The 17235-nt window shown below is 38.9% G+C and overlaps 1 protein-coding gene across 2 annotated transcripts in view; it reads left to right on the top strand.

Annotated features, from left to right (window-relative positions):
- Nucleotides 1–1632: 1632 nt before the first annotated feature.
- The window catches only part of TMEM184C (transmembrane protein 184C), a 28224-nt gene continuing 12621 nt past the window's right edge, over nucleotides 1633–17235 (top strand). The window contains exons 1-5 of one of the 2 annotated variants that reach the window (XM_020994053.2): nucleotides 1633–1719; nucleotides 2420–2519; nucleotides 7392–7461; nucleotides 11849–11979; nucleotides 12086–12122. In XM_020994053.2, coding sequence (XP_020849712.1) covers nucleotides 11897–11979; nucleotides 12086–12122 — 120 coding nt within the window. In that variant the 5' untranslated portion in view covers nucleotides 1633–1719; nucleotides 2420–2519; nucleotides 7392–7461; nucleotides 11849–11896. The other variant, XM_020994050.2, reaches the window with a different exon arrangement.

The raw sequence follows: 17235 nt of genomic DNA, 5'->3' as shown, positions 1-17235 counted from the left end.
TCCTTCTCCCAGTACAATTCTCTCTCACCCTTTAATTTTATTTTTTCAATATCACCCCTTCATATTCAACTCACCCTGTGCCCTCTGTCTACATATATATTCTCTCCAACTACCCTAATACTGAGAAAGGTCTCATGAGTTACAAATATCATCTTTCCACGTAGGAATGTAAAGGGTTCAACTTTAATAAGTCCATTACGGTTTTGTTTTCTGTTTACATTTTCATGCTTCTCTTGAGTCTTGTATTTGAAAGTCAAATTTTTGGGGCCTATGTGGCAATGCTGAACTGTGCTTCTTTCCCAGCCCAGCACAACAGACCTTTCCAATCAACCATCCAAGTTGTCTTGGGCCGTAAATTTGTTTCACTCTGTCTTTTTGTGGGTTCTGCTGCTCTAGAATTTGTTTAGAGTAATTTTTTACAGGTATTTGGAGAGGTTTGGAGGACAGCTCAAGCAAGTCACTGCTTTTACTCTGCCATCTTGGCTCCACCCCTAACAATCCCTATTTTCAATGAATTTACAAATCTAATGAGGGAAACAAGAACATACAAAAATATATATAGCACAATATATAAGTACACATTAAAAGTACAAATATATGCAAAGTAATTAAATAACAGTTTGAGATGGACACTAGTAATTATGGGAATTATGAAAAGCTTCATGCAAAAGGTGGTACTTGAGCGGCTTTTTAAAAGAAGAGAGGAAGTAAGAGAGAATGTATTGCAGGTATTGACAACAATCAGTGCAAAGGCACCAAAACAGAAGGTGGGACTGATGTAAGGAACAGAAAGAAGCCAGTTTGGCTATATCAAAAACTCATATAGTCCTTTGAAGCTGGGGTTCTTAACCTTTTCTGCTGTGGACTCCTATGGCAGTCTGGTGAAACCTGTACATCCCTTCTCAAAATAATGGATTTTTAAACATTCATAATTGAAGGAAATTATAAATTTCTGTTTGAAATCAGTGAGATATGTATATGTATATCCCGCATTGAAGTTCATAGATGCCTTAAAATTTATCCATGGATTCCAGACTCTAAGGTTAAAAACCTCTGCTGCAAAGTTTGGAATGAACTTTCTGTACACTGTCCCACTTGAGACCCACACCAACCCTGTGAAGTAGATAGAAGTACCCTGTTGTTTATTAATTATTCTCATTTAACAGCTGAGGAAACAGGCTCAGAGAGGTCAAGGGATTTGCCTGGTGTCACAGTCAGTAAACGTCAGAAGTGGGATATGAACACAACTCTTCTCAAGACCTTCAGATCTATCACTTTATCCAATCAATCATCAATATTTACTGGGGACTACTAGTGCTCCCAGCATCAAGCTGCCTCCCCTCTGAGATCTTTTCCAGCTTGCAGATGCTTTACGCGAATACCCCGCGGCAGTCTCAGTCCCTCCATTAAGGGAAGCAGGAGCGGGCTATAATAGGGAGAGGCTGCATCCCGCCCCACGCTCCCTGGACTCTTCTCCATCCTTCCATCCTTCCTCCCTCCTACCTCACAAGCAGCCCGCGTGGGAACCACTGGACCAAGTCTCGCGACCCCCCACTGCGCAACCGCAAACCCCGACAGTGCGCCTGCCAACCTCGTCCAATCAGAGCGTGGCTAATAAACCGGATGAGGCGGGGCACACCGGGCGCTGAGGAGCGAATCAACGCCTTCGGATGTCCACAGGCGGAAGCGGAAGCGATCCAGGAGCTGTTGTGGGGACTGGTGTGTTTGTGTGGGAGAGGGGGCCGTGCGTTTGTTCTTTGGAGGTTTTGGGGGGAAGGGCCAGGAGGGTGCTGTGGGTCTCGGCCGTGTGGAGGCAGCTCCTTGAGGCCGTCGCCATGGTGCAGGCAGAGTGTGGGGTGGCTGCCGGGTGAGGGGAGGGCGGGGGTCGGGGGGGCGGCAGCGACTTGGCCCGGCCGGGTTGGCTCCGCGGTGGCCGTCCGAGCTGGGACGATACCCGTGTGAGCGGGGCGAGCGGCGCCAGCCGCGCCGGGCCAAAGTCTCGGGCCGGGGCAGGCGCAGGAGAAAGAGGAGCTTTTACCCCGGAAGCCGCGGCGTTGGGTGCGGCGGCGCCGTCAGCTCCCGGTAAAGTAAAGCAGAGCAAAACCCGGCCGTCCCCTCCCCACCTCTGATTGTGCCACCCAAGCCTGTGCCCCAGGGAGGCCGGGAGGGTGGGCGACGGGAGGGAGCATCGGGCCCCTTGGCCTACAGCCAGGCGCCTCCGGCTCCTCCTCCTCTTCCTTTTCTTCCCTTTCTCCTCCTCTCCTCTTCTCCCTTTCTATTCCTTTTTTTCTCCTCTTCTACTTTCCTCTTCCTTTCACTCTTCCTTTTCTTCTTTTTCTTTTCTACCTCTTCCCCCCCCTTCCCCATTCTTTCTCTTTCCCGGGGTTGGTTTTGACGAAAACATGCCTTGCACCTGGAGGAACTGGAGGCGATGGATCCGGCCCCTCGTGGTGTTTCTCTACCTGGTGGCCTTGGTCGTCTCTCTGCCTCTGTGCATATGGGAGCTGCAAAAATTAGAGGTAAGATGAGCCTTTCTTGGGATGCTTTTGATATGATGTGCACCCTACACCTAGGGAAAGACATTTTCACGTTTATAATCTTTCTCAAACCCTTTTACCTTTGTTCTCCAAAGACACTGCATATAGAGTCATATATTTAGACCTGTAAGGGACCTTGCTGGTCATCTGATTGCAAAAACTCATCATTTTATAGATGAGGAAACTGAGACTCAGTAAGGATAAGTGACTTGCCCAAGGTCGTACATTTAAATGACGGTCAAGATTTTAACCCAAGACCCGTTACTCCACACACAGTGCTCCTCCTAGGACCGCAACTTTAACCTGCTTTGTTGTCTTTTGAAAAAATGCATGGTCTGTTAAGAAATAATGTTTGGGGCATATAAAGAAGCCTAGAAAAACAACACGCCATATAAGTTCATTTCCATGAAAGTCCATTTTGAATAACAAGTATTCCTCTTTTTAAAGTTATGTGAGTTTTTTTCATTTTTAATTCGGATGGTTTTGTTTAATTTCTTATAAGTGGGAGATGTTGTTAGGAAGTGACTGCCCTGGAACAAAATTATCAAAATGATTTGGTTTTGTACACAGATTTGGTTTGCTACAATTATATCAAATAAGTGACATTAATGACATCATGTATTTGCATTTATTAGCAACCTTCACTTACTAAATTAAAGGGTCCAATTTCTCTTTCTCTTTTTTGACTTTAGAGAGTAATTAGGTCTTACCTATCAGAGGTTTTGCAAAATAATCCTTGTGGTTCTATACAGTTTTTTGATGTCACATTCTTATTATGACATCAGTAAAGTAACTCTAAAGAGCCTGAAAGTTCCTAAGATAAAAATTTATGTTATATAACCTTTTCAAAGTTAAACTGGTAAAACTTAAACTGGTTTTCTGTTCATCTTTTCATCAGTTCCAATTTAAGTGTCATTATCCTTTAAAGTAAAACTTAAAATGTGTTTATCCAGTAAAACAAGTTTGAAGCTACTTCGGCCTAACTGAACAGACTCCTTTTCCCTTCTGTCCTAAGGCCAGTGAATTTATTAGTTTAGAGACAAACTCTAGGTGGAGAAACTCCCTCCAAATCTAATGTAACTTAACCCATTTCAAGATTTGCCCTGAGGATCACATACCTAATATATGTAATGGTCAGAATTTGAACTTTGGTCTTCTGATTTTTATACTGGCCCCCACACTGCCCTATAGTAGCTTGATATAATAGTGTTTAAAAAGCAAGATGATTTACTGCAGCAAGAAAAGGACTTTTGTCAAAACTTTATAGGGCATTATTCTAGAAAGAATGTTTTTAGACATTCTGTAAATCTACATAAATCATACTGCTGGTGTCACTTATTAATTAATAAAACATGTTTTGTCAGATATGTCAGTCTTTGGTAGTAAATGTAATAGGCTTCTGATGCTTGTTAATTGAGATGCTTATTCAAACATTGTTTTTACTTATGGGTTTTATAAGCAGTACATAGAGGGTAATTATTATAGTTGTTAGGCAAGCCCTAGAAAATATCTTTAGGTTTGCTACTTATGCTAGATAACTTCCTTAAATGAGTAAATTGTAGGAATCAGTTATTCAAAAGGTAGTGCCTTGGAACATCAAAAAATAAAGCATATTCCTTACTCTAAAAAAAGCCAAATGATTTCCATAGTTATGATTACTAATTTTTCCACTGGAATACTGTTTTCTTTTCTCCCACAGCTCCTAAATTTTGTTTTATGTACATCAAGTTAAGAATACCTGACTTGAAAATTCGAGCTATGGACCAAGAAAGGCCTAGTGGCTTTCCACTTACTCTACTGACCCCAAAGCAGTTTTTGGCTTTGTTTTTGTTTGCTGCTGGTGCTCTGTGTGTTCTGTGCAACAGCGAAGCTGCTTGAGGTTTGAACCCAGGGGAGTTATATTAAACAGCTTTACACTTGAGGAGTTTTATTACCTGTTATTGTTGCTTATGCTTTGTGTGTTAATTCCACCTTAAGCAGGTCTCCATAGGGAGACTTAATATGTCTTCTCTCACTTCCATCTTTTACCCTTGTCACTGAAAGAGCATCACTCTGTCTCTACTGCCTGTCCCCCATCTCCACAATTTGAAAGCCAAAATATACTGTGCTACTCTTGGGAGAACAAAGACAAAAATAAAATAATCCTTACTCCCTAGATCTATACAAAATAAGTATATGTTAATTTTGTTGGAGAGGATATAGGCAATTAGAATGAAGGCAATCTTTAAGGTTTTTTCCCTTCTACATTTTATAGATTTGGATTTTTTTTTAATATTACAGACATTTACAGAATACTCTTACTTCATGAGAGGTTTCTTGTAACAAAGTAAACCATTTAAGTAAAACTAATAATACAGTGACCTCATTTGAAAGTGCATGCAACATTTTACATCGGTGTGCACTCCTCTTCCCATTTTAAAAATGAATGGAAATCTATGTTCTTTCCCTCCCAACTTCTACCTTATTGAAAAAGAAACCATTTATTGTAATAAATATTCATTGTCAAGTAAAACATATTCCCTCAGTGACTGTATACAAAAGTATATGTCTCATTCTGAACCTTAAATCCATCACTTCTCTCTAAGGATAGCATATTTTATCATCTGATCCTTTGGAATCATGAATGGTCATTGTATTGATCATAGTTCTTACAAAGTTTGTTTTTACAATGTTGTTTTTATTGTATACATTTTTCTCCTTGTTCTAATTTCCTTCACCTTATTGGTGTTTTCAAAATGTTATGATATTGTTGTTATAAATCTTTCTCCTAACTTCATTCTGCGTCAGTTCATATACGTTCATTTTTTAAAAATCATCTACTTCTTTTTTATACCACAGAAATTGTCCATTTTATTCATATACCACAACTTATTCAGCCACTCTTCAATTGATGGGTATCCCTTTAATTTCCAGTTTTTTGCCACCACAAAAAGAGCTGCTATATAAATATTTTTGTGTAGAAAGTACTTTTACCTTTTTCTTTGATCTCTTTAGAGTATAGGCTTTGCTAGATTAAAAAGTACATGCTGTTTAGTAACTTGACGCATTCACAGGTCCACCAGTGTGCGGCTTTTCCCACAAGCCTTCCAACATTTATCATTTTCCTTTTTTGTCATCTTTACCACTCCGATGATTGTGAGGAAAAAATCTCAGACTGGCTTTAATTTTTCACTTCTCTAATAAGTAGTGATTTAGAGCAGTTTTTCACATAGTTATTGATAATCTGGTTTTCTTTTGAGAACTGCCTGTTCATATCCCTAGACCTTTTACCAATTTGGGAATGACTTTTTTTTTTAATAAATTTAAATTGGTTCCTTATGTAACTTGGAAATGATACCTTTATCAGAAAAATGTGCTGCAAAGATATTTTTTCCCCAACTCCAAATGGGTATGTTACCTAGACATTAAAGTTCATATCATAAACAAATTAGAGAAACATGAAAAAAAAAAGTACCTAGATCTGTGGAAAGAAGAGTTCATGGAAGTTTTTTCACAAGCAAAACCAGTAAAGCTAAGATTAAAAAGCAAACCCTTGAGCTGAGTTTTGAAGATAACAAGGGGTTTGGAGGGGCAGTAGTATGTTTCAGACACAAGGGGTTCAAGCTTTTGTTGGCTAGAGTGGGAATCGACTCACCAGTTATGACATTGGTGAAAATGTTTTGCATTTCAGCTGACTTTTGAAACAACCTATTTGCAATTTCGAAACAAGTAGCCAAGTACTATACTTTTATCAATTTGTTCACATCCCCAGTCTATCCATTTTGGGGGGGAGGGGGTTGGGCAATGGGGGTTAAGTGACTTGCCCAGGGTCACACAGCTAGTAAGTGTTATGTGTCTGAGGCCGGATTTGAACTCAGGTCCTCCTGACTTCAGGGCTGGTGCTCTATCCACTGTGCCCTAGCTGCCCAGTCTATACATTGTTGACACGATTAACTTGAATTTCTGAGCTTTGATGCTATGGCAGTTCCGTATGCTACTTGTTCATGAGACCAAGTTTTTTCTTACTAATTTTCAATCACAGTTATGATGAAAATGATATTCCAGTGTAGACTGGCAAAAAATAAGCACAAAACTTTGCACAGCATCATAAACTACAAATACATTCTATATTTTCTATCCCTCCCTGTAATAAACATTGCCACAAGCAAGCAGTGTACTGAAAGGTACTTTCAGGGTACAATGGTTTAAGTGATCTAAGTGTTAGGGAATCAGATTTTTAACCTCAAAAAACATTTATGTAATAGTTTTTAAAGATAAGTGAAAATTCCTTTTAAAATTTGTATGATAAATTTATTTTTGAAGATAAGTGAACTTATTTCTAACATACTCTGATTCCAGGCTTAGTGACCTTTTTCTCCCTATTGTGCTGCCTGATTGAGTGCCATTTAATTATAGAAATTAATGTTTCTGCATCATAAATCACTATAACACTTTTGTTCACTTTTTAGTGTATTGCACTTTTTCAGTTGTGTAGTTGTATCTGAGAAACTATTGCTGGTATTGGCCCTGGGTCGTGCTGTGTTGCAAAAGCTTTTTGGGGGTTCTTTTGTTCACAAAATGAAACCCATGGCTTTTTATTCACCCCACTGTAAGATTATATGTGTAATCACACTCAAAGCGTAGTTTGATGTCCATTCTGACCCATAGGTGGAACCCAGGATTTAATAGTATCATTGACTTAAGACCTCTCTCTCAAACCCCCAAATGTTAATACCTAGGTTTTTTTTTTTGTTATGCTGAATATAATGTTGGTTACTTAGTTCCACATCATTTTAGGTTTTGCAGAGGACCTGATATTAACCTTAATCATGGCATTGACAGTTTGTGGTGGCATTTTTTTCTTCTTGCTTTAAGGACCACACGTAAAGCTCAGAAGAGCCAGGTGTCCCCTTGGGCTGTGGTTTGCCCACCCTTGAATTAATTGGTGAGCATGATGATAATGTGAACCAACAAAATGCAAGCATGTTTGTGATCATATAATTTAGTTACAGCTTATAGCAAAAAATTATGGTTTAATTAACTCCTTTGTAAATGATTTTGTAATATTGAAAGATATATGTTAGAGGTTTTTTTAAGAAAGCAAAAGCAGATCACTAAATATTTTGACTCTATTGAAGTTTTAAGTCTCCAGTATTAAAAGTAGAGTTTAAAGTAACATGTTAACTCTATAAAGCTTTATGTTCATAAATATTAACTAAAAAGCATTTGAATGTTTTAAATGATGGTTGCTTTATGTACAATGAGAGAATTTCCAGAGGAGTCAAAAGAACAATAATTATTAGACATTGTAAGGCAGTTTTAGATGCTTTCTTTCAGGAGCATCTTAGAATTCCACTGATTTAGATTCTAAATTTTATATATATTAGCTGATTATACTACTGTGGTTCTCATCTCCTTAAAATCCTTTCAGCCATTCAGAGATCAGTTGAAAAACATTATTAAGCTACTATGTGCAAGGCATTGTGCACTGAGGATACAGAGACCGAAAAGAGGAGGATCTGCTATTAAGTAACTTACATTTTGTTGAGGGAATTAACGTGTGCACATGTAAGTTTATATAGAATAAATACAAATTAAATACAAGATAGGAAGGAGGGAGAACTAACAGTTGGTATCAGGAAGGGCTTGATGTAAAAACTGATGTTTGAGCTGAAACTCTAAGAAAGTGAGGGATCCTTTGAGTTGGAGATGAGAAGTGAATGCGTTCCGGGAATGGAGAGGATGACTAGTGCAAAAGCATGGAGATGAGAGATAGAATGTTATGTGTAAGGAACAAAGAGAAAAGCCAGTTTGGCTACATTGTAGAGTATAAGTAGGAGAGCAGTGTATAATGAGGCTGGAAAGATAGATTGGGGCTAGGTTGTAAAGGGTTTTAAATCCAAACAGCCTAGAAGCAATAAGGAGCCATTGGGAGTTTGAGTAGAGAAGTGGCATGGTCAGATTTGTGCTCTGGTGGATGTGAGAGGAGGCTGTATTAGAGTGGAGGGAGACCTGTTGAGACTTGGTAGTAATCCAGGGCAGAGGTTATAAAAGGCCTGAATTAAATCGATGACTGTGAAAAAGAACCATTTGAAGGTAAAAGACATGGATGCAGAAACTGCAAGATCTGGCGATTGCTTGGATTGATGGAGTGAGGAAGAATGTTATCATTCAAGAATGACACCAAGGTTATGAATTTGGGAGACTGGAAAAATTGTGGTAGCTTCCACAGAAACAGGAAAGTTTGATATGAGGTTGAGTTTTTGGGGAAAAGATAGTGAGTTCTGTTTGGGCCATGCTGAGTTTGAGATACCTCTGAGACATCCAGTTTTGAAATATTGAACAGAAAGTTGGTGATGTGAGAGTGGAGAGTGAGGGTTGAACGTATAGGTCTTGGCGTCAACTAAATAGAGATGATATTGAACCCCTAGGGAGTTGGTGAAATCTCTGAGAGATGAGGAGAGGAAGTGGAGGTATTGAGTGTAGACAGCTTTTTCTAGGAGTTTGGCTCAGAAAGGGAGGTGAGGTGTAGAGTGATAGTTTGAAGGAATGGTATGCTATTGTTAAGGTTTTTATTGATGGGGAGATTTAGGCATGTTTGAAAGCAGCAAGGAAGAAACCAGTAGAAAAGGAGAGATTGAAGATTAGAGAGGTGTAGTTGAGGGGTAATCTGCTGAATAGGGAATGAGATCAAGAGCGTATAAAAAGCACCTAATCTGAGACTGAGGCAAAGAAGGAAAGAGTAGAAAATGTTGTTAAGGGTTAAGAATAAGAGAGAAAAGATCTCAGTTTTCTTATTAAAATAACAGGTAAGATCCTCAGGTGAAAGGGTTGGGGGAGAGAAAATTGGGGGAGGCTTAAGAGGAAAAAAAGGTTTGGGACAGCTTTGGGGAGTGAGGGGTCAGTTTAAGGAGGGGCAAAAAACCATAAACTGCAGCCTTAGAACTTTTTATTATACCTCAAGGTAAGTATAAAAATTTCTGTTGGAAGTTGTTACTTTTTATATTTAAATTCTTCCACTAAAATAATATTCAAATGCTTCATTGTGGTGTGAAAATGACCATGGGTTCTTAAAAGTATTCCAGAAGAACTCTAAAGCTTTGGTAAATCCTGACAAGTTGAAAAGACTTCAAATAAGGGCCAGAAATGGATTTTGTACCTGTTGTACTAGCCTAGCTAGATTTGGAGATACTGTATACCAAAGGGTTGGTTACAACAAATTAAAAATAGAGGGTTACAATCTATCTGTGTAGGGAGGGTCCATGTTTTCCACAACAGTGAAATAATGGACCTTGTGATGCTTCAAGTCCAGCATCTCCTTTGTTACATTTTGGAAGAAGGAAGGGAATTCAGATTCCAAGGATACAATAGAGCTTAAAATATTACTGTTAAGTAGAATGGGATTCCATTGCCATATTAAAATGACCACTGGGGAAAAGGGAATATGTTGTAAAGTTCATCAGAAGTTCCAGTATGAGATCTCTGGCTTACCACCTTTGTGACCTTAATTACTCTTGATTACTGTTTCCTCATATATGAAATGAGGAAGTTGGACTAGGGGACCTTGAAGTTACCTGTGGGCTCTAAATCTAAGCCTGTATGTTTAAAGGAAAATCATCAGTAACGATAGGTAATTCAGCATATTAGGGCTCACTTAGAAGCTAAAAGAATAACCTTCCAATAAGTGAAGTGCCATATTGTAATGGAAAAATGCTCTGCGTTGCCTGGCAACCCGATCTGTGTGATGAAATAGTGTCTTGTGGTCTTCCTGACCTTAGAAGTATACTCTTATTCATTTCCAAGCCCAAAGAAATACTTTTTTTGGTAAGCCCTAGTATAGAAATTTTAAAATATTCACCAAGTCCTCTTTGTTTTGTGGAGATTATTGTGTTTAAGATTTTTATCTTGGTCAGAACTATTAGTATTTGGAGGACTTTTTTATATATTTGCTTAGTGTTCTAAGTTTCTTATGTTTGTGATAGTAGTAGCCTGATGCCTCCTTTCAGTATTCATTCAGTAAACTTGTATTAAGCATCTATTGTGTGCAGTGGAAGGGGGAAAACCATAAGAAGATGGCCCCTGCTCTGAAGGGATGTTGTAACATATTTAGGGCAGATAGGCACTAGAACAGTGATGTAATATTTCATCATTGGTTAGGGAATTTCCATATAAAAAAAGTCTCACTACTTATGACTCTTAAGTTGGTGAGAAAGTGGTGGTATAAGATGTTGAGAGTTAGGTAGGACATTGAGAGGTTCACCTTGCCTAGGGTCACACACCAGTATATTCTGGAGATAGGACTTGAACTAAGGTCTTCTTGGCTGTAAGGCCAGGTCTCAGTTTATTCTACCAGAATATTATAACACAGGCAAAAAAAATAGTACAAATTATAATACGTAATTATTGTATACAATGCAATACAAGAACATAAAAGAAATATATCCAAAATGCAGTGAGTTAAGATGAAGAAAAAACTGTTAGGCAAGGCAGTCAGTGAAGACTTCATAGAAGTGGTATGGAATATTATATCATTATTAGCCTGGGTATTGCTAAAAGAAACAAAATATTTTAGAGCTAGAAGGAACCTTAGAGGTAGAAAACTTTTTTTATCTAGACCAAGAGAGATCATTGAATTTTTTATTGAGTACTATATGCATTCTTTATTTGGAATGGATTTCTTTGAAACTGATAAAGATGTATAGGCAACTTGATATATAGAATTTTTAATTAAGAGTGATTCAGGTAAAATTTTATCATACAGACTAAGGGTCCCACTGGCAAATTGGGATATTTTACCTTAATTCATTTAACACATTGCATTCTGAGTATCTGACAATAGGGAGGAAAGGGGCAGAATTCTGGGAACTCTTAAGAATGGAAAGGATGAGAAGGAACAAATTGTAACCATCGAGTTGGAAAAGAACTGAAAAGAAAAACTAGGAGGGTACCATTAACTTCTAGAAGTTAGGTGGCTGTGCTTCTCTAACATGATGCTCAGCAGTGCAGTAGGGCTAATCATTTTAGCCCTTCCTTAGTGAAAGCTGCCAGCCAAATCAGTTGGGAGATTTTCCTTTAGGAATATTCTTCCTAATATTTTATAATGGAAGTGAACAGGAATGTTTTGCTTTAGAGAAGTTAGCTTTATAACCAAATTGAATGAAGTGCCTCTATTAAAAAAAAAGATAAGTGTATTTGTGAAATGTTTTGTGCTTACTATGACAAAAAGTCACTCTTTAAAATTAAAAATAGGAGCTCTTTTAAAAGGCCTGCTTTTTTTTATTCTCTGGTTTTGTAACAGTGAGATTTACGCTAAACTGTTTCTTTTTTCAAAGGTTGGGATACACACAAAAGCATGGTTTATTGCTGGAATCTTTTTACTAATGACTGTACCAATATCTTTCTGGGGGATTTTGCAACATTTAGTGCATTACACTCAACCTGAGCTACAGAAGCCAATAATAAGGTAATATCTTAATTTGACTTAATCTTACAGTTGTCCTGGAAATTTTCAAGAGTATGTTGAGTATTTTATTAAATGTGTTAAATTATCTTCTTTGCTTTCAAAATAGGATTCTTTGGATGGTGCCTATATACAGCTTGGATAGTGTAAGTATGCTTCCCTTTATCTAGTTACTTGAGAACTTTACATAGCGACTATAGTTGCAGAAGACTTTATATCATTAAAATTAATTTGACTAAATAATTGCTGTATTTGTTACAAGCCATTAATAATAGTAATTCCAGGACTTGCTTCTGTAACACTGATTATCTTTAGTTTGATTTGGGGGAAAAACAACAATCATCACAATATAATTAGTCAACCCTCAACTATTCACCAGATTATTCATGGCAGTTTTTTTAATAAATTTATTAGCGTTGTCACCAAATTAAGTACTTGTTGACATAAACAAAGTTTTTGTTTAGCACAAAAGAAGCTGAAGAAAACTTTAATTTAGAAATTCTTTTTCTGTGACAGGAAAGCCTGAAGTAGCAAATTTAAAGGAATTTGTGAACAATTTTGCTTCCTGTTCTCAGTATGGAGTTGGTGGCATTGGAGGAGTTAAAGGGTTGAGACAGAATGGAACAACAGAATAGGCTGTGTTGCATGATTTTAAGTGCTATGATCCTCTATTTTTTTCCACACTCCTGCTGCCTTCTATTAGTATTGATCATCAAAATTTGATTGTACAGTAAAAATAACATTCTAAAGGTTCACATTTCCTTTTTGACCTTTTCTCCCTTGTTTTATAATTTATTACAGTGTGTGTGTGTGGGTGTGTATACACACAAGCTAGTTTCCTCACCAGTGAGAGTAGAGTAGCTAGTCTTGACATTCACCAAGTCACAGAATATGAGTTGGAAAAGTCAGAGGTCATTTAGTCCAACCTTTTGACTGAACAGGAATCCTTCTACAAACATTCCTGTGAAGTGGCTATCCAGCTTCTGCTTGCAGAGCTCCAATGAGGGCTGCTTATTCTGGGGTCTAGGAACATTTTTTTTAAAATAACATTTGGTGGCTATTTCAATATAATTTTTTTCCTCTGTAGTTCCTATGTTTTTGTGCATTTAAATATGTAATTCTTAGAAGGGGTCTGTAGACAATGCCAGAGAGCCAAAGATGTCTATGGCACAAAGTTAATTCCTTATCTGGAATGATGGGAAAGGCAGTCCAATTTTGGACAGCTCTCTAATTATTAGAGGTTTTCCTTCCATTGAGCCAGTATTTGTCTCATAACTTCCATCTGTTACTTCTAGCTCTGCCCCCTGGGACAAAGCAGAAGAAATTATCTCTTTTCCACATCAGAACTCTTGAAATATTTGGAAATGGGGCTACAAAGTCTCCCTTTTCCTTCCTCCCTACCTAAGTCTCCTCTTCTCCAGACTGAGCTTATTCAGCAAGAGCCTTCTTTATCCCCCAGACTCTTCAACATCCTATCTGTCCTCTGAATGTTCTTCCAGTTTGTCCTTATAATGTATTGAGAACTGACCACAGCACTCCCAGTGTCATCAGACAAGGCCAAAGTGCTGTCTGCCCTTGCTCTGGATTCTGCCTCTTTTGATAAAACCTAAGACTTTGTGTGTGTGTGTGTGTGTGTGTGCGTGTGCGCGTGCGCGCGTGTGCCCATGTGCACCATGTATATTTGTTCCTTGAACATGTCATCTGCCCAAACCACAAGGTCTTTTTACATGAACTATACCTTTTACTTTCTTAAATCCCACAACCATGCTCCAGATTCCTGCAATGACAGCAAATAATTTAGCCTTCCAGTTTCACTGAAAAGATGCAGGCTAACTGTTGTAAAGTGCCTCACCTCTGGCCTCCATTCCTATGAAGTCTGTCTCTTAAACAGCGTCTCCAAAAGGAACAACTACATTGGATCTCCCAGTTAAGGAGTACTGCAGTTTCTTACTTTAATAATGTACAGAATCCTCGGGCAGAGCCAAGATGGCGTCATGAAAGCAGTGACTTGCTTGAGCTCTCCCGCAAACCCCTCCAAATTCCCATAAAAAAATGGCTCTAAAAAAATTCTAAAGCAGCACAACCCACAGAAAGACAGAGTAAAACAAATTTCCAGCTAAGACAGCCTGGATGGTTGATTGGAAAGGCATATTGTGCCAGGCGGGGAGAGGAGCACAGTTCGGCATGGGCACGCAGGCCACAGCAAACCTAGAGCAGGTCTCAGAGGACTGAATCACGGGCAGTGTGGTGGCTTCCAGACTCCCCAATCCACGAATGCCAAAGACAGTTTAGAAGGTCAGTGGGAAAAGTCTGTTTTTGTGGTGAGAGAAGAGGTAGGTCAGAGCCAGTTCCAGAGCACAGGTGCCGGTGCGGTGGCTGTGTCCTGAGCTTCCGGCCCACAGACTGAGGGGGAAATCAAGTGGCTGGTCAGAGGGGGGACCGTAGGGATCTCTTGCTTTGCCCGTGCTTGGATCTGGGTCACAATTCTGGTTGGCAGTCCTGGGGTGAGGAGGAGCACTGGCACAGTGGAGCTTGTAGTGGTGGTGAAGAGGAAACCCTCCTCAGAGTTTCAAGAGAGAAAAGACTGCTTGTGGCCGGTCACTCAAAGACCAGAGCTCAGGCCAGGAAAAGAGTAAACACCTCGACCCTTATCATACCACCTTGGAAGAACTGAAAATTTACAGGTCCCTAGAAGTATCTCTGAAAATAGCTATACAGACCCCCCAAGCTTGAGACAGTACATTCTCCACATTGGAAGTAGACTCTTACCTTAACAAAGAGTTTAAAACTCAAGTAGTTGGCTGGGATCATGAGCAAACTTCACAAAAAGAGTCAGACTATATTATCTTTGGTGACAAAGAAGATCAAAACATGCAACCAGAAGAAGACAGCAGCGTCAAAGCTCCCACATCCAAAGCCTCCAAGGAAAATATGAATCCATCCCAGGCCTTAGAAGAGCTCAAAAGGGATTTTTTTCCCTAATTTTTTTTAATTTAATTTTATTTTTTTAGGCAATTGGGGTTGAGTGATTTGCCCAGGGTCACACAGCTGTAAGTGTCAAGTGTTTGGTCTGAGGCCATATTTGAACTCAGGTCCTCCCGACTTCAGGGTTGGTGCTCTATCCACTGCGCCACCTAGCTGCCCCTCAGAAGGGATTTTGAGATGCAAGTAAGAGAAATAGAGGAAAAACTGGGAAGAGAGATGAAAGTGATGCAAGAAAATCATGAAAAACAAATCAACAGCTTGCTAAAGGAGACCCAGAAAAATACTGAAGAAAATAACACCTTAAAAAATAGCCTGACCCAAATGGCAAAAGAGGTCCAAAAAGCCAATGAGAAGAAGAATTGGCAGAATGGAAAAGGAAGTCCAAAAGCTTACTGAAAATACTTCCTTAAAAATTAAAATAGAGCAATTGACTTTATGACAAATCAAGACACTGTAAAACAAATCCAAAAGAATGAAATATTAGAAAACAATGTGAACTGTCTCATTGGAAAACAGCTGACCTGGAAAATAGATCCAGGAGAGAGAATTTAAAAATTATTGGACTGTCTGAAAGCCATGATCAGAAAAAGAGCCTAGACATCATCTTTCAAGAAATTATCAAGGAAAACTGCCCTGATATTTTAGAACAGAGGGCAGAATAGAAATTGAAAGAATCCACCAATCTCCCCCTGAAAGAGATCCCCAAAGGAAAACTCCTAGGAATATTGTAGCCAAATTCCAGAGCTCCCAGGGGTCAAGGAGAAAATATTACAAGCAGCCAGAAAGAAACAATTCAAGTATTATGGAAACACAATCAGGATAACACAAGATTTAGCAGCTTCTACGTTAAGGGACTGGAGGTCATGGAATATAATATTCTGGAGGGCAAAGGAGATAGGATTACAACCAAGAATCACCTACCCAGCAAAACTGAATATAATCCTTCAAGGGGAAAAATGGTCATTCAGTGAAATAGAGGACTTTCAAGCATTCTTGATGAAAAGACCAGTCCTGAATATAAAATTTGACTTTCAAATACAGGACTCAAGTGGAACACAAAGAGGTGAACAGGAAAGAGAAGTCATAAGAGACTTATTAAGGCTGAACTGTTTACATTCCTGCATGGAAAGATGATATTTATAACTCATGACACCTTTGTCAGTATTAGGGTAGTGGGAAGGGAAAAAATTATATGTATGGATAGATAGATAGCACAGGGTGAGTTGAAGATGAAGGGGTGATATCTAGAGAATAAAATTAAGGGATGAGAGGATTATACTAGGAGAAGGAGAAAGGGAGAGGTAGAATGGGGTACGTTATCTTGCACAGACAAGAAAACAGACAAGAAAAGGTTCTTACAGTGGAGGGGAAATGGGAAGAGGAGAGGAAATGAGTGAATCTTAGGGGAGGAAGGGGTCGAGAGCAGGGGGATGATAGAGAGAAGGGCAGATTGGGAAAGGGGTAATCAGAAGGAAGTGCTTCTGAGGAGGGACAGGGTCAAAAGAAAGAATAAATGGGGGGGGCAGGATAGGATTAAGGGAAATAGAGTTAGTTTTCCACAACATGTCTACTATGGAAGTGTTTTGCGTAACTGCACACGTATGGCCTGTATTGACTTGCTTGCCTTTTCAATGAGGGTAGGTGGGGTGGGAGGAAGGGAGAAAATTTGGAACCCAAAGTTTTAAAAACACATTTTAAAAAAATGTTTCCACATGCAACTGGGAAATAAGAAATACAGGAAATGAGGTACAGAAATCTGTCCTGCCCCACAGGAAAAGAGAAGGGGAAGGGGAGAAGAGAAGGTGGGGGAGAGATAGAAGGGAGGGCAGACTAGGGGAAGGGATATTCAGAATGCATGCCATCTTGGGGTGGGGGGGGAAAGATGGGGTGAAAATATGGAATTCAAAATCTTGTGGAAGTAAATGTTGAAAACTAAAAATAAATAAATTTATATATGTAAAAAACTTATGTACAAAATGTTTTCTTCATAACAATTGAGGTACTTTTTCCTTGATGTTTTAAATTGGTCCCAGTATAACTGCATTTTTAAAAATCCAGTTTTGAATCATTACTCCATTTGATTAAATGGTAAAAGAAATTGACCTACACTTAACCAGGTTAGAATCCCAAACCACTCTGAGATACAGATATCTAATTTCATTTGTCTTCCCATTCATTTTCTCTCCCATTCATCTCTTATCAAAATCTTAAGATTTATTATTTCAGATTTTCACATTAACAGCTATGGCCAAACTAACTGCATATCAAACATCC

This window comes from Phascolarctos cinereus, unplaced genomic scaffold, assembly GCF_003287225.1.
Source record: "Phascolarctos cinereus isolate Bilbo 61053 unplaced genomic scaffold, phaCin_HiC Scaffold_9;HRSCAF=440, whole genome shotgun sequence".
Classification (NCBI taxonomy): Eukaryota; Metazoa; Chordata; class Mammalia; order Diprotodontia; family Phascolarctidae; genus Phascolarctos; species Phascolarctos cinereus.
Note: the sequence above shows the minus strand (reverse complement) of the source record. Positions and strands in the feature narration are given on the sequence as shown.